This window comes from Chiloscyllium punctatum, chromosome 45 (assembly GCF_047496795.1).
Source record: "Chiloscyllium punctatum isolate Juve2018m chromosome 45, sChiPun1.3, whole genome shotgun sequence".
Classification (NCBI taxonomy): Eukaryota; Metazoa; Chordata; class Chondrichthyes; order Orectolobiformes; family Hemiscylliidae; genus Chiloscyllium; species Chiloscyllium punctatum.
The window spans coordinates 23,211,314-23,231,299 of record NC_092783.1 but is presented as its reverse complement, the minus strand read 5'-3'; the positions used below and the strand labels follow the sequence as shown (position 1 = coordinate 23,231,299).

Genomic DNA, 19,986 nt, shown 5'->3' with positions numbered 1-19,986 from the left:
CCTAATTTGAGAGAAGACCAATATGGAGCACTTACAGAACTTAGACATAGTCCTTAGAAGTTTCTCCCAAGCAGGCATATGCCTTAGAAGGGAAACAATGTGTGTTCCAGGCACCCCATGTGACCTACTTAGGCTATAGAGTTGACAAGGTCGGGTTACACCTGTTCGAAGATGAAGTGAGGGTGCTCAAAGGTGCCCTGACTGGTGAATTACCATGGAAAGTTCATACATGACTTGACCTCCATTCTGACACTTTTGCATCGACTCTTCAAAAATGGTCAGTCGTGGAAACCTTCAGGGAAGTGTAGAAAGAGTTATCATTCTCTATGGTTTGGCGCACTATGCTCCCAAGCAGGATCTGGTCTTGACATACAATGCCTCCCCATACAGCATTGGGAAGTGTTAGCTCATAGGTGGCCAATAGAGAGGGATGCCAAATAGGATATGCATGCAGCCCTTTGGCTGATGCAGAGCGTAAATACACCCACATACAGAAGGAAAGTTTGGTAGTCATATTTGGAGTCAGGAAGTTCCACCAACACCTGCTAGATCTACTTAGAAAGGACAAAGCAGTGCTGCCCTTAGTTTCAGGTCAAATTCAGTGTTGGGTTCTATTACTAAGTGTGTATAATTTCAAGTTCGAACACTGTCTGAGCCATCTCCCACTAGCAGTTACACCAGTGATGGTAGTACCAGTGGAAGAGTCTGTAATAGTTCCAAATGTTTTGGACAAACTTCCAGTCACAGCTGCCAACATTAGTCTTTGCTTGCAGAAAGATCCAGTCCTGCAAAAGTGAAACAGCTGGTGGTGATGGGGGAAACAAAAGGTCGATACAACATGAATTGAAACCTTTCTGGATCTGCCGAGCCCAGATCAAAGTAGAGGACGGCATATTCTTATGGGGAGTAGGAGTGATTGACCCAAGCAAAGGTCACCACCAGATACTTGCTGAACTCCACTAAGGTCATCCAGGGGTTTCTAAAATGTTGCCAAGATGTAACGTCAGGTAGCCAGAGTTGGACGCAGACTTAGCTGTGTTTTGAGGCAGTGTCCAAAGTGCCAACAAGGACAAAGCTTATCACCAGCATTTCCCCACATTTGTATAATGGTTGGGTAAGTCCTGGACTTGATCATGCTTTGACTATGTAGGCAATTTCATGGGCTCAATCTTCTTTGTCATTGTAGATGCCTACTCCAAGTCGCTGGACGTGCATAAAGTTCATTAACCAAACACGGGGTCAACAATACAAAAACTGAGCATATCTTTTACTATACATACACCCTCAGAGATATTGGTCACAGATAATAGGCCATTGTTTGACAGCATAGAATTTGAGCATTTTCTAAAGTCAAGTGGTATTCGTTTTATAAGGACAGCTCCATACCAACCATCAGTGAATGGTGTGCCGGAAAGAGCAGTCCAAACTTTGAAGGCAGCCATAAGAAACAGCCTACAGCTTCATTTGATACCAAACTGTCCTGGTTCCTATTTGATTAGATGATCACCCCTCATGCAACTATAGGGATCGCTCCAGCAAAGTTCCTAACTGGGGGAGAACTCCACAGCAGGTTAAATATGACATTCCTGGAAGGGAGGGCTAAGCTGCATCAGCAACGGCACTGCTACACAGAAAACTCTGTTATGCAAGGGAGACAGTTTTTTTTAGATTAGATTCCCTACAGCAAGGAAACAGGCCCTTCGGACCAACAAGTCCACACCGACACTCTGAAGAGCAACCTACGCAGATCCATTTCCCTCACTAGTACATCTAACACTACGGGCAATTTACCAGGTCAATTCATCTAACCTCCACATCTTTGGACTGTGGGAGGAAACCACAGCACCCAGAGGAAACCCACGCAGACACGGGGAGAATGTGCAAACTCCACACAGACAGTTGCCTAAGGCGGAAATGTAACTCAGGTCCCTGGCACTGTGAGGTAGCAGTTCTAACCACTGAGCCACTGTGACAAAGTTTGGTGGAGGAACCATGGAATTAGTTATGCATTTATAAATGGCACGATCGACATGAGGTCTGGTCCAGTGACATATAAGGTTCAGGTAGGTGTGACCATCCTGAATAATGGTACACATGGTGATACAAATACAATAGGTAACCAGAAGTCATTACATGTTTATAGACAACCATTAAATACAGTATAAAAATGAAACATATAAAATAATCATTTGGTAGCACACAATGTGAGCACTGCTGAAAAGGATATACTTTGCCGAAGCTTTTCAGTTGCACTCCTCACAGTACACATGCAATGTTAAAGGGACAGCAACATTTATCCTGTATGAGAAAAGGGTGCTGATTGGTTGGCAACTGGATTCTGATTGGTCGAGGGGTTGTCATGTAGGATACTACAGTTAAGGAATGACTGCTCATTGTCAAACTTTGTTTAAATTTCAAGCAAGGCAGGTTGAATCTAACTACTCAAGGCATTGACCTGAGAAATGTACCAGACAATGGCTGTTGCCTATTTTGCCGCACGGAAACAGGTGCAGTGGGTGTGCATGTTCTGTCTGTGACCATGGGGTCCTATGCATTAATATTTGTAGCTATCAGTACACAAAGGTGCACCACTCTGAAAACCTGACAATCCTAAACTTGCCAGTACAATTCACTGCACACTCATGCAATAAATTTTGTCCAATTGTGGAGTTACATGTAATGTTGAACATTATGCTCTGAGTTTTGCAAGTGCGTACTATTCTGTGATGAGTGGCTAACCCTGACACCTCAAAGCCCTTCTGTCACCAACAAGACACCAGCTAATCTGATAGAAAACTCCACTTGAATGGATAGGTACAGCTACAAAATATTCAAAGGTTTTTAGTGTCCAGAAGACAACAGTCTACCAGATAAATTATGCATATTCTTTCTCTATTTCGGTGAAATACAGAAAGTCCAAATAAAATATAAATGCTGTGTATTTCTGAAGAGGGAGCCAAAATGGAGCTGCAATTGGGTTTGATAAATTTGTCAAATATTGTAAAGTGATTCCTGTTGTGTTGTGGACTTTTTGTTCCCTAAATATCTGGGTGGGCACAGACATCACCCCATTGAAGACACTGAAACTGTTCTTCCGTCCTTACAATTTCATGGAATTCTTCTGAACTGGCAACAACATAACACTTATGAATTCTTTCTCTGTTCAGCAATCATGATGTTCTCTTCAATTGCTATACTGAGATAAGAAAGCACTTGCATTTATATAGTGCCTTTTGTGACCTAAACACCCAAATGCTTTTGAATTAAACACACTTGAAGTGTCATCATTGTTGTAATGTGGTGGACACAGCAGTCAATATGCGTACAGCAAACAAAAAGTGCTGGAGGAACTCATCAGGTCAGGCAGCATCTGTGGAGAGAATAAAAATGTTTCGGTGCAGTCTGACTCTTCTTCAGAACTGAAAGCTGTGGGAATTATTTTACACATGCATCTGACAGAGGAAAAGGCCCAGTGCAAAAGAATAAGGGGTTGTTAATGGTGGAGAAAGAGAAAGAAATGTCAAATGGGCGTAAATGAAAATGTAAAAGGGGGAGAGAAGGGGTTCTTTCTATTAAGAGCAAAATAAGTAAGGTACAAGCAAGGCTGTCAGGATGGGAAGAGAATGCAAGAAAAATGGATAAGAAACATAATGTGGTTTGTATTGAATTCAATATTGAGACCGTGATGCTGTAAATTGCCTGAGCAGAAAATGAGATGTTGTGCCTGAAACTTTCATAAGTTCCACAAGTCAAGTTGTGATGATGATCAGGTTATCTGTTTTAGTTAAAATGCTTATGGGATAAATGTTAGCGGAGACTCTAGACAGATTATGTGTGTTCTTCGAAGCCCTGTCAAACTCTCTGGCGAGAGAATCTAGAACTAGGGGTTAATGTTCGAAAATAAAAAAGTTTCTCCATTTCAGGCAGAGAGGGAGAATTTTTCATCTCTCACAGAGTTGTGAAACTTTGGAACTCTCTTCTTCAAATGGTGGTGGAGGTATTATTTTGAAATACTTTGAAGGCAGAGCTCGATAGCCTTGATAAGGAAAGTATCATTAGCTGCCATTTCCAGCAGGATGCCACCACCAGACAACTATTCCCCTGCCCTCCTCTCCCTTATCAGCTTTCCACAAGGACTGTTCCCTCCAGGACATCTTGACCCACTCCTCCTTCACTCCCAAGACCTCCCAACAGTCCCAGTGCACCTTCTTCTGCAACCACAGATGGTGTAACAACTGCCAACTTATTTTCACCCTCCTCAGTATCCAAGGGTCCAAACACACTTTCCTGATGAAGCAGCACTTTACCTGCACTTCAATCTAGTCTACTGTATTTCCTGCTCACAACGTGGTCTCCTCTACATTGGGGAAATGAAGAGTAGACTGTGGGACTGCTTTGCAGAACACCTACATTCTGTCAGCAAAAGAGAGCCTGATTTTCCAGTTGCCTGCCGTTTCAACACATCCCTGGCCACCCTCTGCCTCAGGTTTGCTGCTGTGCTCCACTGAAGGTCAGCACAAGCTGGAAGAGCAGCACCTCATTTTTTGCTTGGGAATTCTACAGCCTTTTGGACTCTATATTGAGTTCAACAATTATAAGGGTTGAGCACACTTCCCCAAACCCCACATATCAGGCCTTTTAATCACATTGTCTGCTATTACACATTATCCATTTCTGTCACTAATAGTCCCCATTAACAGCTATTAACAACTCTCCTTGGTTGACTGTTATCTATTCCTTTGTCTGTCCAACTGCTTTTCTCTCTCCTTGGGCTCCATCTCCACCAACTCTTCAATACTTAGCCCATACCCTCCATTTATATAAAAACCTTTTCCTAGCTTCCATTAGTTCTGAAGAAGAGTCACTGGACCTAAAATGTTAATTTTGCTTCCTCTGCCTAGATACTGCCAGACTTGCTGGGTTTTGCCAGTAACTTATGGTTTTTCTTTGTTTCAGACTTCCAGCATCTGAAGTTCTTTTATTATTTTTATGGAATAAAAATTTATCGGCATAGGTGGCAAAGTGGAATTGAGATTAAAATTAAATCAGGTGTAACCTTACAGAATAGCGTAGCAAATTCAAATGGCGTTATAGCCTACACTTAATTCACGTGTCTACCCACAAGGGCAGACAATGCCTCAGTTTAACATCTCACCTGAAAAGCAACATTTCTCACAGTTCGAGGAATGGCCAATCTTTTGCTTTTCATTACTGAGGATTCCATTCAGAGAATGGAACTCAAAATGTCTCAAAACCCCTCATCCTTTGTTCGAATCACACGACTCACATCCAGAGAGATTGGACGAGTGTTCTCAATAAACAAATTTGATAAGTCTCATTGCCATCTAACACAATTGCTGACCACCAACTGGATACAACATAACCATTAAAATAAAAGAATTAGTATGTATTCAAAAAAAATCTCAAAACAACATTTACAAAAATCCATTTATTGTAATTATTAATAAGGTGGCTAAAATTATAACATGTTACAGCACAGAAAAACACGTGTCCCAACCAGTTGCTATCCACTCGAGCCTTCTCCCACTTTATATTATCTGAACATGTTATTGTTACTGTTTATTTCCTTCTCCCCACAATCCTGTCTCACTTCTTCGAAAATGCATCTTTACTATAAATTTCAATCGGTCTCAGGTAGTGAGTTTCATGTTCTGACCAACCTGTGGAAAGTTACTTCTGAATTCCCTCATGGCCTCTAGTTATGCTTTTCTCCACAATTGGATATGTTCCAGTTGGATTCACTCTGTCAAATCCTTTCACAATTTTAAAAGTCTCTTCTAGTTTTCAAGAAAATAGAGACCTTGAAATGTGTGCATTCCTGGTATCACCCTTGCAACATCTTTCCTGAACCCTTGCCTTTCGCTCTACCACCTTTTGATGACATAATGACCGGAACTATAAGTATGGCCTAACTAAGATTACAATCTCCCTACTTTTTGATTCTATTCTTCTACAATTAAAACCTATTGCTAAATTTGCTATCTTTGATGCCCTTCCTCACCTACAACACAACCTTTAATGATTTATTTAGTTGCACTCCAAGATTTTGATGTTCTGAGTGACAAATGAATTAAACCCTCTTCCTGCCAAATGGACAATCTCACATTTACCTGCGTTGAACTTTATTTCATGATTATTTGCCCACAATGCAAGTTGATTAATGTCCTCCTGTATTTTGTTGCAGACATCGCTTCATATTGACCATGACTCCCCCCTCACCCATAAATTTGTCATCCAAACATTTGGAAATTGTGTTTTATTTTATCCCAATGTCCAAATCAATAATATACATTTTGAACATCAATGCTCTCAACACTAACCTTTGTGGAATGCCACTTACTACCTTCTGCCACTCTGAATAGCCACCATTACTTTCATTCTCTGTTCTACTCATGAGGTCAGCCAGTAATCCATTCTGCCAAATATTCTCTTGACTTCACAGACCTTGACTGTTTTGATTAGTTAATGAAAGGGAACTTTAATATTGGAGAAGTTTCAGAGAGACAGGATTTATGATTACTAGGAAAATCATGGTTTGATTAGAGATAGTCAGCGTGGCTTTGTAAGGGGCAGGTCATGCCTCACAAACCTTATTGAATTCCTTGAGGATGTGACAAAATGTGTTGATGAAGGTAGAGCAGTGGATGTGATGTACGTAGATTTTAGCAAGGCATTTGATAATGCTCCCCATGGTAGGCTCATACAGAAAGTAAGGAAACATGGAATATACAGAAATCTGTCTGTCTGGATACAAAATTGGCTGGCCCATAGAAGACAGAGGGTGGTGGTAGAAAGTATTCAGCCTGAAGCTCGGTGACCAGTAGTGTTCTGCAAGGATCAATTCTGGGACCTCTGCTCTTTGTGATTTTTAGAAATGATTTGAATGAGCAAGTGTAAGGGTGGGTTAGTAAGTTTGCCGATGACACGAAGGTTGGGAGAGTTGTGGATAGTGTGGAGAGCTGTTGTAGGTTGCAATGGGAAATTGACAGGATGCAGAACTGTGCTGAGAAGTGGCAGATGGAGTTCAACCTGTAAAAGTGGGAAGTGATTCGCTTTGGAAGATTGAATTTGAATGCAGAATACAAGGTTAAAGGCAGAACTCTTGGCAGGGTACAGGAACAAAGGAATCTGGGAGGCCATCTCCATAGATCCCTGAAGGTTGGCACCCAGGTTGATAGGGTTGTTAAGAGGGCGCATGGTGTGTTGGCTTTCATTAGCAGTAGGATTAAGTTTAAGAGCCGCGAGGTTATGCTGCAGCTCTACAGAGTCCTGGTTTGACCACACATGGAATATTGTATTCAGTTCTAGTTGCCTCATCATAGAAAACATGAGAAAGCTTTAGACAGAGTGTACAGAAGATATACCAGGATGCTGCTTAGACTGGACAACATCTCTTACGAAGAAAGGTTGAGGAAGCGAGGGTTTTTCTCATTGGAGCGAAGAAGGATGAGAGGTGACTTGATAGAGGTGTACAAGTTGTTAAAGGCATAGGTAGAGTGGATAGCCAGGGACTTTTTCAATGATGAAGGGACATAATTTTAAGGCAACTGGAGAAAGATTTAGTGGAGATGTCAGAGGAAGGTTCTTTACTCCAATTGGTGGGGCGGTTAAATGCACTGGAACTAGATTCAAATACATTGTGGATGTTTAAGTGTCTCATGGATAGACACATGGAAGTTAATACAATGAAGGGAATGCAGGTTAGTCTGACTTTAGAATAGGATAAAATGCTGGCACAATATCAAAGGCCGAAGGATCTCTACTGTGCTGTACTCTTCTACGTTCAATGAAGTGGTGTCTTCCAATTTATCTACAAATATTACAAATGGGTTATATAATAGCTCAGTAAACCCAAATTATTGAGCTAGTGAGGCATCAGAGATGACAGCACATTCACGGCTTATTTGCTCTAGCAAAGATAGCCTGAAAGGGTTTCCCTTGATCTTTTTTGTGCTCCATACACACGTCAACAAATCCCGTGTCACGGAGAGTAGCCATGTATGGTTCAGGTGGCCATTTTGTATTCTTCAACAATCCAGCAGCAACAATCTTCCTTAGAACTTCCAGGCTTAAGGTGGTGACCATCAGTCCCCCTGTCAAATAAAGGATAAATACTCAATTTTCTGATAGGTTGTTTCTTGGAATTTAGGTGAAGAAGAATCTCAATATCAAGACCTTCTAGTGAAAAAGCAACCACACCAGTGGAATCAAAATGCTGTGGATTTTCCGAACTCACCTGGGCTTTTGTTCCCTGACCATCAAAAGTGGATGCGCCCTGAAACAAGGAGGGCCAATCAGAAGGCTTCCAGCAAGGGAGGTGCAGCAGGTTGTAAGGGAAGGTAAGCAAAAGAGAGAGGGATTCAATATGGAGATTCCACTCTGCAAATGGGTCAAAATCTGATGAAAAAAAGATTCAGCAAACAGGCCACCAGTAATGAGTAGAAGATGGGGGAGGTTGGAGTCTCCTTCCAAGATGGCTCATGGCTGCTCCTGTACTCAGGGAGTAGGGGGAAGTTTCTGGGAGAGACCATCCTGGATTGCTGACCCATCGGATGACCACCTCCAGGCACCTAAACTGACTCCTGCTAGAAAGTTGCTTCCTTGAACTGGCTACTGTTAATGAGCTACCCACATGTGAAAGAGTGGCCCAGAGGCTGAATTGGCATGTCAGCCAGTAAGATACTTTATAGCTATTGCCCTCATTCCCTCTGGGGTGGTGGGGTGGGGAGCAAATATTCTGCCCTCTGGCTTGATTATTAAACTCTGGAAGAATCAGGATTGTGATCAGAAGGGTGTGGGATGTTGGGGGTGGGGAAGTACTGGCCTTTGGGTATGTGCCACCTGTTGTCCCTCCCTACCAGCTCATTGGAATAAGTTCCCTATACATGTGCACGCTGACACCTCAGAATTCAGGAGATTTCAATAAGTCAAGCAGCTTTCAACAGATTGCTACTGGTTCAGAAACCTGAGACGTTCCTTCAGTGGAACGCGGTATTTCAGCTCACAGTTTTAAATGACGATCATGGGTCAGCTTCTGGCAATCTGCATTCAGAAATTGGAAGATCTCTGGGTAGGAGATTCCAATTACCACCAAAAAAGGAGACCCTTGAGCTTTTTGGCACATTGCCACCCAGTAACTAAATGTTATCTCCTCAGTCAGGCAGACTTGGAAATAATTCCTACTAATTACACCAACTTCCAGCTGCATGTGTTATGAAGAAGTTATGAAAAATCGAGTGAGAGTAGATTCAAAGTATTCAAAATCACAATGGGTCTGGTCAGAGTAAACAGGGAGAAAAAGGTTTCCATTTGTGAAAAGATCGAGAATGATAGGGCAACAATTGAAAGCAGTTGGCAAAAGAAGCAAAAATGACACTAGTGTAAACATTTTCCATACAACAAGGAGTTAGGGTCTGGGTCAGAGTCTGAGAGTGCAGTGGACTTATACCAAGGCGTTCAAAACAAAAATGAGACAGTCACTGGAAAGGTAGAGTGTGCAGGGTTAAAGGGACAAGGCAAGAGAGGAGCACAAAATAAAATGTTCATTTGGAGGGTGAGTGGAATGGGCTGAATAGCCTCCTATTGTGCTGTAATAATTCTGAGAAGTCCCGACATTTGCTTTAACCAGGTATCACCTGAACAGGTTGTCTTGGAAGCATGTTGTTCAAAAAACAAGAAAGCTGCAGGGAGTGCTGCCAGGGCTGCATAGTTTACAGCACATTGGTCTGAATATTCCCGAGAGTGGCACCCACTGTCAGGATTTTCTCTTCCATTAATACTGTGCTCTGGATTTCTAGCTGGGAATTCTGATCCCAGCTGCACAGACAGGTAAGGCGTAGCTGAAATGAACACAGTCCCCCCCACCCTATAGGGCGGGATAGTCAAGGAAGGATAGTCACTCCATGTCCCATTTTTCTGCAGTCAGTTGCTATGGTCTGAGTCTGGGTTTAATCCCTGCAAAGTCTGAGGATACCACGAAGGATACTCCTCTCATTCCCTATCCTCCCCGAGGCATAGTGACCCTTAGGTTAAATTACCATCAGCTATCTTGGACTAGAGTAACTTCTGAGAATTAAGTATCCAGCTTTGAGAGCTGCTGTTAAAGGGTTAAGTATGTGAGATGAATTGAAGGTGAGGTTGGCAGTTGAGATTTGTGAATCCAATACAAAGAGCTATGCAGTAAATTCACCAATCTTCCTACCAAAACATGCAGCTGCGACAGATTAGGCAAAAATAACAGCTGTATACAAAAGATGTTGAGTAGATAATACAATTGGCAACTATGGAAGATTCAAGAAAGAATTGGAAAAGAACACTCAGAGAAACAGAAAAAGGAGAAAGTGTAAAGGCTACATCTTCTTATTTCCTTTAGTTTTGGACACTGGACTAAAAATGAAGGTTGTCTGTGCAGCATGTACCTCAAAAACAAGAAAGCTGTAATAAGTACAGCCAGGACTCTACAATTAACTTTAATATGGAAGAGTCAGGGAGGAATTGGAAAAGAATACAGATAGAGAGACCTAAACAGGGGGGAAATTAAATTGCGCAAAGACCCTATCCTATTATTTCCTTTAATTTTGGACTCTAGACTAAAAAGGAAGATCCTACTTTAAAGAAGACAGTTGTGACAAAGCTGATCCTTTCACAAGGTTATGCTGTCGCTGGCTTTTTTTTTCCCCAGAGAAGCCGTAAAAGCAGCAATTCCAAAAGGTCTGGTTTTAACTACTTGAGAATGCTTTCAATCTTTTGAAAATAAACTTATCTCCAATGAAAGGGAAGTGGTCAGTTCTCCCAGCTCAGCTTTTCTCTGCTTTGATTTGGTTTTAGCAGCCTGGCTGTTCACTGAAAGCAGTCAGTCAGTTTTGCAGCTGCTGGTCCAAGTAATAACTACATGGAAGGTGTTCCAAGCTGAATCTCTCTCTCCTATAAGGCAGTGTTTGATTTTACATTTTTTGCCCACGAGTGTTTATAGGGATTGCTTGGAGTATTTGAAATTGCGTCATTAAGTTGGGATAATCTGTTGAGTTTTCGGATAGACTAAGTTCTTCTGTATTCAGTCTCTTTTGTTTGTGTTTCATTTGGTAATCTTGCAAATAAATTATTTTGTTTAAAACTAAGTGGTTGGGCCAGTTGCATCACTCCTGGAATATCCATTTTACACCTGCTTAAAACAACTCGCAAATTTCGGGTCCAGGCTACTTTCTTGAAATATTTTGAGGGGGTCCGGCCTAGTCCAGAACACGGTACAAAGAGATGGTTTAAAAAATCCAGTTTTCTGGAATACACTGTGTATTCCACATGATGTTGGAACATTGAGAGCTAAAGCAGACATCACAGAGCAAATGAGTTCTGAACAAAAGCAAACTTTCTTGACAACGATACTCTGATTGGCTCCCAACCAGGTAACCATGCCGTGTGTGGGGAACAGAACCACCTGGCCAGCAAAGAGAAATCATCAAAAAAATCACACGGTCTCTCTCACCTGCGTGAAGGTAATAGAAAGTTCCGAATAATAGCTAGCGGCTTCCATATACCTTTATGTGTGAATCCCCTGTTAAAGAAGGAATAAAATATCTTCAAAAACAGTGAAAGGACAAATTCCAGGAATAGTGGGGTTTGATTTCCAGCAAACTACCCCGGTCAGTCATGACAATGGGCACAGGCATTACAGGCTGAGGTCTTCCTTCTCTAAGTATTGTTGATACTGTACTATTGACTGATTCTATAATTATTGGACTTGTCTTGGACTTTTAAAACATCTTCAGCCTCTCTCGGAAAATCTGGCTGCTGGTCAAAGTGGTGAGGGGGTGATCTCGATGGAAAGAGGGGTGTTGTAGAAGAGTCACTATAAATAATCCTTCTGTCCCTGATTGTTCTACTCAAAGCACACAAGTGGTCAGGGCCATGTTTAGCTATTGTAGTCTCTCTTTAAGTAAATCAGTGTTGACTACCAGGCTAATCAGTGACATGTCAATCAGGGAGATGAGTTGATATGTGACCCCACCATTTCATCCTGACTGCAGCATTTCCCTTGAGGTTTAGGATTTTTCAGAATTAACCAGCTCAATACTCTACCTGGTTTCATAACTCGGTAAATGTCTCTGCATCCAGATTGCAGATCAGGCCAGAAGTAATAACAGTTGCAGTGAAATACTCTGTCCACCACGTTGTCTTCCAGAGGGATATGTTCCACACTGCCATGAAACAATGTCACCTTCCCGGTCTGAATATCAGGCTGCAACCTCCTGCTGGCTACACGGTACATGTATTCAGAGTAATCCAGCCCATAGAGTTTACCCTTCGGCAGTGTAAGGCGTTTAGCAGCTTCCTGCAGACCGAGCCCTGGTCCAAAGCCTAGTTCCAGCACCACACTCTCAGGCTGAATGTCACACAGTTTGACAGCATTCACTTCCACCAATTTACCCTTCCCCTCTAAGAACTTTTTCACCATCCATCCCCAGGGGCCCTGCGTTGGTTTGCTCAGTTGTTTGGTGAGGTGATCGAACAGCATTGCTGCTGCTCACAGAGCTGCGAAAAGTTCCCCTTCCTGTTACACAACGTGGAACCTCAGCCTTGCTGGATGATTGACAGCTTGGATGACGATACACTGTTATCCCAGCATCAGTTTACAAACAGACTGAGCCAGTCAGCTGGGCTGAGAGTGTGTACGTTAAGCTGTTGTTGTTCAGTGACAGTGCTGAGCAAACAGACTGAAAGCAGCCAGAGCATAGCGAGACTCAGAGAAAGGGGGAGAATGTTCTGAACAGTTCTGCTCCAACTCCTGGGCAGCTCAACATCTCTGTTAGACACATTGCTCTCAATTGGCGAAAGTGAGTACTGCAGATGCTGGAGATTAGAGTCAAGAGTGTGGTGCTGGAAAAGCACAGCAGGTCAGGCAGCATCCGAGGAGCAGGAAAGTCGATGTTTCGGGCAAAAGCACCATACTCTTGATTTGCATTGTTCTCACTGCAGCTCACAGCAGCAGAACCCAGTCTGGTTTCCATACCAAAAGGGCCTCTTACAAGGCAACAAGTAAAATAAATACTTCCAACATGCCCTGTAGGGACAGGAAGGATACTAAACCTCAACAGATTGTAAAGGGGTGGGAGGGTGCAGACCATACTCTTTAAATTCATCAGTGGGATGTGGGCATCACTGGCTGGCCTTGATCTGATTGCAGGTCAGGGGGCAACCACATTGCTGTCACTCTGGAGTCACAGGTAGGCCAGACCAGGTACAAACAGCAGAATTCTCTCCCTGAAGGACATTAGTAATCCAGATTAGTTTCTTTTGACAATCAACAGTGGTTTCATAATCATCAGGTCATTCATAATTCCAGATTTTAAAAATTGAATTCAAATTCCACCATATGCCGTGCCAAGATTCAAACTCACATCCCCAGAACATGAGCTGAGTTTCTGGATTAATACTCCAGTGATAGGCCTTTATCATCACATTCCCAGATAGCGCAATGGGCACTCGGAAGTATATAATGGAATCATTGAGTAAAACACAGGAGGTAGTGACTCGGCCACTGTATCTGTTCTGAATCTCTGAAGATTCACTTCAGCCAGTGCCTTTCTCCCGTTATTCGGCTAATTTCACATCATGATGTAATTTCTTATTGAAGGACTTGGTTGGCCCTGTCCCAACCCCACACTTGGGCAATGCTTTCCAGATCCTGACCACTTTCTGAGGATAAAGATTCTCCTCATGTCGCCATCATTTCTTTCACAGAATACTTGCTATCTGGGTTCTATGCACCTTGATTCCACATTGGGAATGGGCACGGTTTTGTCCCATCCACTCTGGAAGAAAGTGCGGACTGCAGATGCTGGAGATCAGAGCTGAAAATGTGTTGCTGGAAAAGCGCAGCAGGTCAGGCAGCATCCAAGGAGCAGGAGAATCGATGTTTCGGGCATCAGCCCTTCTTCAGGAAGGGCTAAAGAAGGGCTCATGCCCAAAACGTCGATTCTCCTGCCCCTTGGATGCTGCCTGACCTGCTGCGCTTTTCCAGCAACACATTTTCAGCCCATCCACTCTGTCCAAACATGATTATTTTGAACATTTCAATCAAATCTCTTCTCAAGTTTGTGTTCCCCAAGGAAACCAGTTCCAACCTCTCCAATGTACCCTTAGAACGGACATTCCTCACCCGGGGATAGACCAAAAACTAAACAGCACCGATTGAAAGCAGTTGGCAAAAGAAAAATAAATGATAAGGAGAAACTTTCCATGCAGCAAGTGGTTAGGGTCTGGTCACAGTGTCTGAGAGTGTGGTGTGGGCAGGTTCGACCAAGGCTTTTGAAAGGAAATTGAGATAGTGTCCAGAAAGGTTCGAGTGTGCAGGGCTGGATGGGGATGGCAACTGAGGAAAAGAAAGTAACATGTACAGTAGGAAGGCCAGTGCCATGGCCGAATGGCCTCCTGTTGTGCTATAGTAATTTTCTAGGAGGCTTCAAAATTTGCTTTATCCAGGAAATCACCTGAACAGGTTGTTTTGGCAACATGCCATTCAAAAACAAGAAAGCTGCAGAGAGTGCTGCCAGGATTCCACAGTTTACAGCACATTGGTCTGGATATTCCCGAGAGTGGCACCCACTGTCGGGATTTTCCTTTCCATTAACACTGTGCTCTACATTTCTAGCTGGAAATTCTGATCCCAGCTCCTTCAGACATTCAGGACAAAGCTGAAATGAACCCAGCTCCCTATGGGGCAGAACAGTTAACATAGAACAGTATTACACAGTACAGGCCCTTCAGTCCTCAATGTTGTGCTGACATTATATCCTACTCTATGGTCAAACGAAGGTACATACCTTACATTTTACTATCATCCATGTGCCTATCCAAGAGTCGCTTAAATGTCCCTAATGTATCTGACTCTACTCCCACTGCTGGCAGGGCATTCCACGTACCCACCACTCTCTGTGTAAAGAACTTACCTCTGACATCTCACCTAAAACCTTCCTCCAATCACCTTAAAAGTATGTCCCCTCCTGATAGTCATTTCTACCCTGGGAAAAACTCTCTGACTATCCACTCTATCTATACCTCATCATCTTGTAAACCTCTTCCAAATCACACCTCTCATCCTTTTTCGCTTCAATGAGAAAAGCCCTAGCTCCCTCAACCTCTCTTCATAAGACAGGCCCTCCAATCCAGGCAGCATCTTGGTAAATCTCCTCTGCTCCTTTTCTAAAGATTCCAAATCCTTCCTATAATGAGGTGACCAGAACAGAACACAATATTCTAAGTGTGGTCTAACCAGGAATTTATAGCAGCATAACCTCACAGCTCTTAAACTCAATCCCCCACTAATGAAAGCCAATACACCATATGCCTTCTTAACAACCCTATCAACTTGGGTGGCAACTTTGAGGGATTTATGGATGTGGACCCTAAGATCACTCTGTTCCTCCACGCTGCCAAGAATCCTGCTTTTAACACTGCAATCTGCGTTCAACTTCAACCTTGCAAAATGAATCACTTCACACTTTTCCAGGTTGAACTCCATCTGCCACTTCTCAGATCAGCTCTACATTCTGTCAATGACCTACAACAGCCCTCCACTCTATCCACCACTCCACCGACATTCGTGTCATTGGCAAACTTACTAACCCACCCTTCCACTTCCACATCCAGGTCAATTACACAAATCACAAAGAGCAGAGGTCCCAGGACAGATCCCTCCAGAACACTACTGGTCACCAAGCTACAGGCTGAATACTTTCCATCTACTAACACCCTCTGTCTTCTTTCGGTCAGCCAAATCTGTATCCAGACAGCCAGATTTCCCTGTATCCCATGTCTCCTTACTTTCTGAATGGGCATACCATGGGGAACCTTATCAACTGGTGTATGAAATCCATATACACCACATCCAATGTTCTACCTTCATCAATGTGATTTGTCACATCCTCAAAGAATTCAATAAGACTTGAAGGCATGACCTGCCCCTCACAAAGCCATGCTGACTATGTCTAATCAAACTATGATTTTCCAAGTAATCATATGTGCTGTATCTCAAGCTCCTCTCCAATAATTTGCTCACCACAGACTTAAGACTAACTGGTTTGTCATTCCCAGGGTTATTCCTATTCCCTTTCTTGAACAAGGGAATAACATTTGCCACCCTCTGGATGCAAAGATCACTGCCAAAAGCATAGCAATCTCTTCCATCGCTTCCTGTAGTAACCTTGGGTATATCCTATCTGGCCCAGGGAATTTATTTATCCTCATGTTTTTCAAAATTTCCAGAACATCCTCCTCCTTAACATCAACCTGTTCGAGCAGATCAGCCTGTTTCATGCTGTCCTCACAAACGACAATGCCCTTCTCAAAAGTGAATATTGAAGAAAAGTATTCATTAAGGGCCACCCCTACCTCCTCTGACTCCAGGCATAAGTTCCCTCTACCATCCCTGATCAGCCCTACCCTCACTCTGGCCATCCTGTTGTTCCTTACATCAGTGTACAATGCCTTAGGATTTTCCTTATTGAGATCCTCCTCAATTGCTATTTGGGGTTGTGTAGAAAACTCCCAATAAAGTGACTGCTCCTTTCCTGTTTCTGACTTCCACCCATACTGGCTCAGTAGACAAACCCTCCTCGATGACCTTCCTTTCTGCAGCTGTAATACTAGCCCTGATTAGCAATGCCACTCCCCCACCTCTTTTACCTCCCTCCCTATTCATTTTGAAATGAATAGAACATGCAACAACCATTCTTGCCCCTGTGAACATCGTAGCTCCAAGTACTGATCCACACTCTAAGTTCATCATCCTTATTCGTGACACTTCTTGTATTAACATAGACACATTTCAACGCCTCACATTGACTGCAACATTGCCCTATCAACTGTCTATCCTTCCTTACAGACTCTCTGCACATCGTCTCTGCCTGTTCACCAGATAACACATCCTCTGATCCGTAGGTCCGGTTCCTAACCCTCTGACAATCTAGTTTAAATCCTCACGGAGAGATCTGACAAACCTCCCTCTCAGGATATTGGTACCCCTCCGGCTCAGGTGCAACCCTTCCTCCTTGTACAGTTCCCCCTTCTCCAGAAGATATCCCAACGATGCACATATTTGAAGCCCTCCGTTCTACACTGACTCTGCAGCCACGTGTTCAGCTGCACTTGCTCTCCATTCCTAACCTCACTAGTCTGTGGTATCGGAAGCAATCCTGAGATCACTACTCCTCTCATCCTGCCTTTAGCTTCCAACCTAACTCCCTATATTCACTTTCCAGGTCCTCATCCCTTTTCCTAGCTACGCCATTGGTACCGATGTGTACCACAACTTCTGCTGCTCACGCTCCCCAGAATCCTGTAGACTTGATCCAAGCCATCCCTGACGCTGGCACCCGGGAGGCACAGACCATCTGGGAGTCTCATTCGCGACCACAGAGTCGCCTGTCTGTTACTGTAACCGTTGAATCTCCTTTCACGATCACTCTCTTATTCCCCCACCAATCCCGTGGCTTTCCCCTGGTAGGTCCCTCTCACAACAGTATCCAAAGCTTTATCTTATTATTGTGGGTAACGGCCATAGTGGATCCCTGCACTGTCTGCCTAATTCCTTTCCCTCTCCTGACAGTCACCCAGCTTTATTTATCCTGTAACTTAGGTGTGACTACCTCCCTATAACTCCTCTCTATCATCCCTTCAGCCTCCCGAATGATCCAAAGTTCATCCAGCTCCAGCTCCAGTTCCCTAACGCAGTCTGTGAGGACCTGGAGTTGGGTGTACTTTTCACAGGTGAAGTTAACAGGGACATGAGTGGTGACCCTTACCTCCCACATCCTGCAAGAGGAACATGTAACTGTCCTAGCTTCCATACCCTCTGCTCGAAATCGCCAAAGACTTTTAAAAAAACCTTACCAACTTCCCACACAGAGTCCTTTTCTTGGTTAGAGGAGGAGGATGGGTAGGGGACACTACATGTGTAGTCTTTTGGGTTTAGCCATTGCCTGAATGTACTCGTTCACTTACCCAGCAGTCCCAGTGTTCACTCCCCCTCCTGTTCAGCCTTCGCTCTGCTGATTCACGAGGTAAGTATTTTACATTCAACCTTATCTTGCCAGCTGCCCCCTGGCTCATACTCTCTCGATTCCCGCTGCTGAGAAGTTGAGGGAGATACAAACCATGTCCCCTTTTTGCTGCAGTCAGTTGCTATGGTCTGAGTGTGGGTTTGATTCCTACAGACAGAGGTCACCATGAAGGATTCTCCTTCTCACTCCTTCCCGTCCCTGAGGTGTGGTGACCCTCAGGTCAAACTTCCATCAGTCAACTTTCCCTCTAATGAGAGAGCCCTGTGCTCCTCTGGGATGGTTGTCACTTTATCTTTACCTCTGATATTTACATTTTCAGCAGCACAGCCAGCACATTCATAAGGTAAAGGGGTAAGTATGTGAGATAACGATGTGTCATGTACAGAACCTTGCTGAAGTTGAGAAGAGAACTGCCGTCTTAAAGACCATCGGAGTAGCATGATGAGACCATATCCCATTCTTCCTTCTCGCTTTTCCAGTAGCTTGGCCTGCTCTGTGCATCTTCTCTTCATTTTCCACTCGTGCTCAATTCCAAAGGGAAGACCTGCAAGGACAATGCCATTATTGGGAAGTCAGCTCATTAAACAAGAGCCTAACCATCAGTGAAACTAAATACTGCAGCATTAGCCAAACCACCTCCTGAAGACTATTGAATGTTTAAAAGCAAATGCACCAGCAGCAAAAATACCTAATTCAGCAAAATTGTGCTGATGGACATCTTTTATGTTGTTTGACATTATGTTCTGTTATGTAAGACTAAGAGAAAGGATAAGCTGGATCTCTGCTCCTGAAAATGGCAGCATTAGTGTCATTACAGCATTGCACACGAACTGATCTGCCCACTCTACCAGCTGCTGATACACAAGTAGCATTTGTACAAATCTCTTTATCCATCTGGCATCTGCTGCACATCTCATCAGATATTGGTACTGTATGCATATTAGAAATGCTGGTTGTTATGCCCAGACCCCTGGCAAATTTCCCCAATTTATCAGAATTAGAATTAGTCTTCATTGTCACATGTACTCAAGAACAGGAGTACAGTGAGAAGTGTACATAGTCGCCATTCTCAGTGCCACCTTAGGTACAAAGATACCTCGGTACAAAATCTTCGGTACAATGTAGAAAAACAAAGAAATAAGTTAGATGTTCAGCATAATATTCTTTCTTTAGCCATGGGCCTGCAGACACTCCTGCTGGGCTTTCCCCAGGAGGGCTTCCACTCCCTGTGCTGGACTTGATCTCCTCTGCACTGCCATCTCGCTGCCAACTGCCAGAGTCCCAATCATCAGCCACCTCACCAGCGAATACCATCCGGGTTCACCAGCCTCCTCACCACCGAATGCCATCCGGGATCACCACTGCTGACCCCCATCCAGACTCACCACCGCTTCACTGCTGAATGCCACCTGGGGATCACCAGCTCCCTCACCACTGACTGCTCTGGACCTCAACAATGCTACAATGCTCCTGAGTGCTAGAGATCTGATTGGTTTACCAGCCACCTCATTACTGAGAGCTGAAGTCTCACTCCATCACCTTCCTGGGAAGTAAGCTTTAAAAAAGCGAAGAAAGAGAAAGAAATACGAGAAAAGAAGAAGAATAAAAGAAAAAAATAGCATTTTTTCCAATTCCAGACAGGACACTAAAACTGTTAATTATTCACCATCCCCTTGTTTTATCTCAACAAAGTTAATTTATTAACAATTCCTTCCATTATGGATACCATTTTCCCAGCTCCAAATGAACTTAGTCTAAAAGCAGCCAATTTAACCAGACTGTCTTAAGTTAGCAGTTTATGAGTGACTTTATTAAAACGTGAGATGAATTAGTAATGCAACATACATACACACAGATTAAACTTAGAGGCAGGTGAAAATTTATGAAAAAAGATAAATGGGTCAGTTTT

At 43.4% G+C, this 19,986-nt stretch overlaps 1 protein-coding gene across 1 annotated transcript; it reads right to left on the bottom strand.

Annotated features, from left to right (window-relative positions):
• Nucleotides 1-7,271: 7,271 nt before the first annotated feature.
• Nucleotides 7,272-12,574, bottom strand: LOC140467226 (uncharacterized methyltransferase YdaC-like). Its single transcript, XM_072563449.1, has 2 exons — nucleotides 12,097-12,574; nucleotides 7,272-8,114 (listed from the first exon to the last, which is right to left on the bottom strand). Exons 1-2 carry the CDS (start codon nucleotides 12,530-12,532, stop codon nucleotides 7,915-7,917), a joined length of 636 nt encoding a protein of 211 aa, XP_072419550.1. The 5' UTR covers nucleotides 12,533-12,574; the 3' UTR covers nucleotides 7,272-7,914.
• Between the last annotated feature and the right edge of the window lie 7,412 nt (nucleotides 12,575-19,986).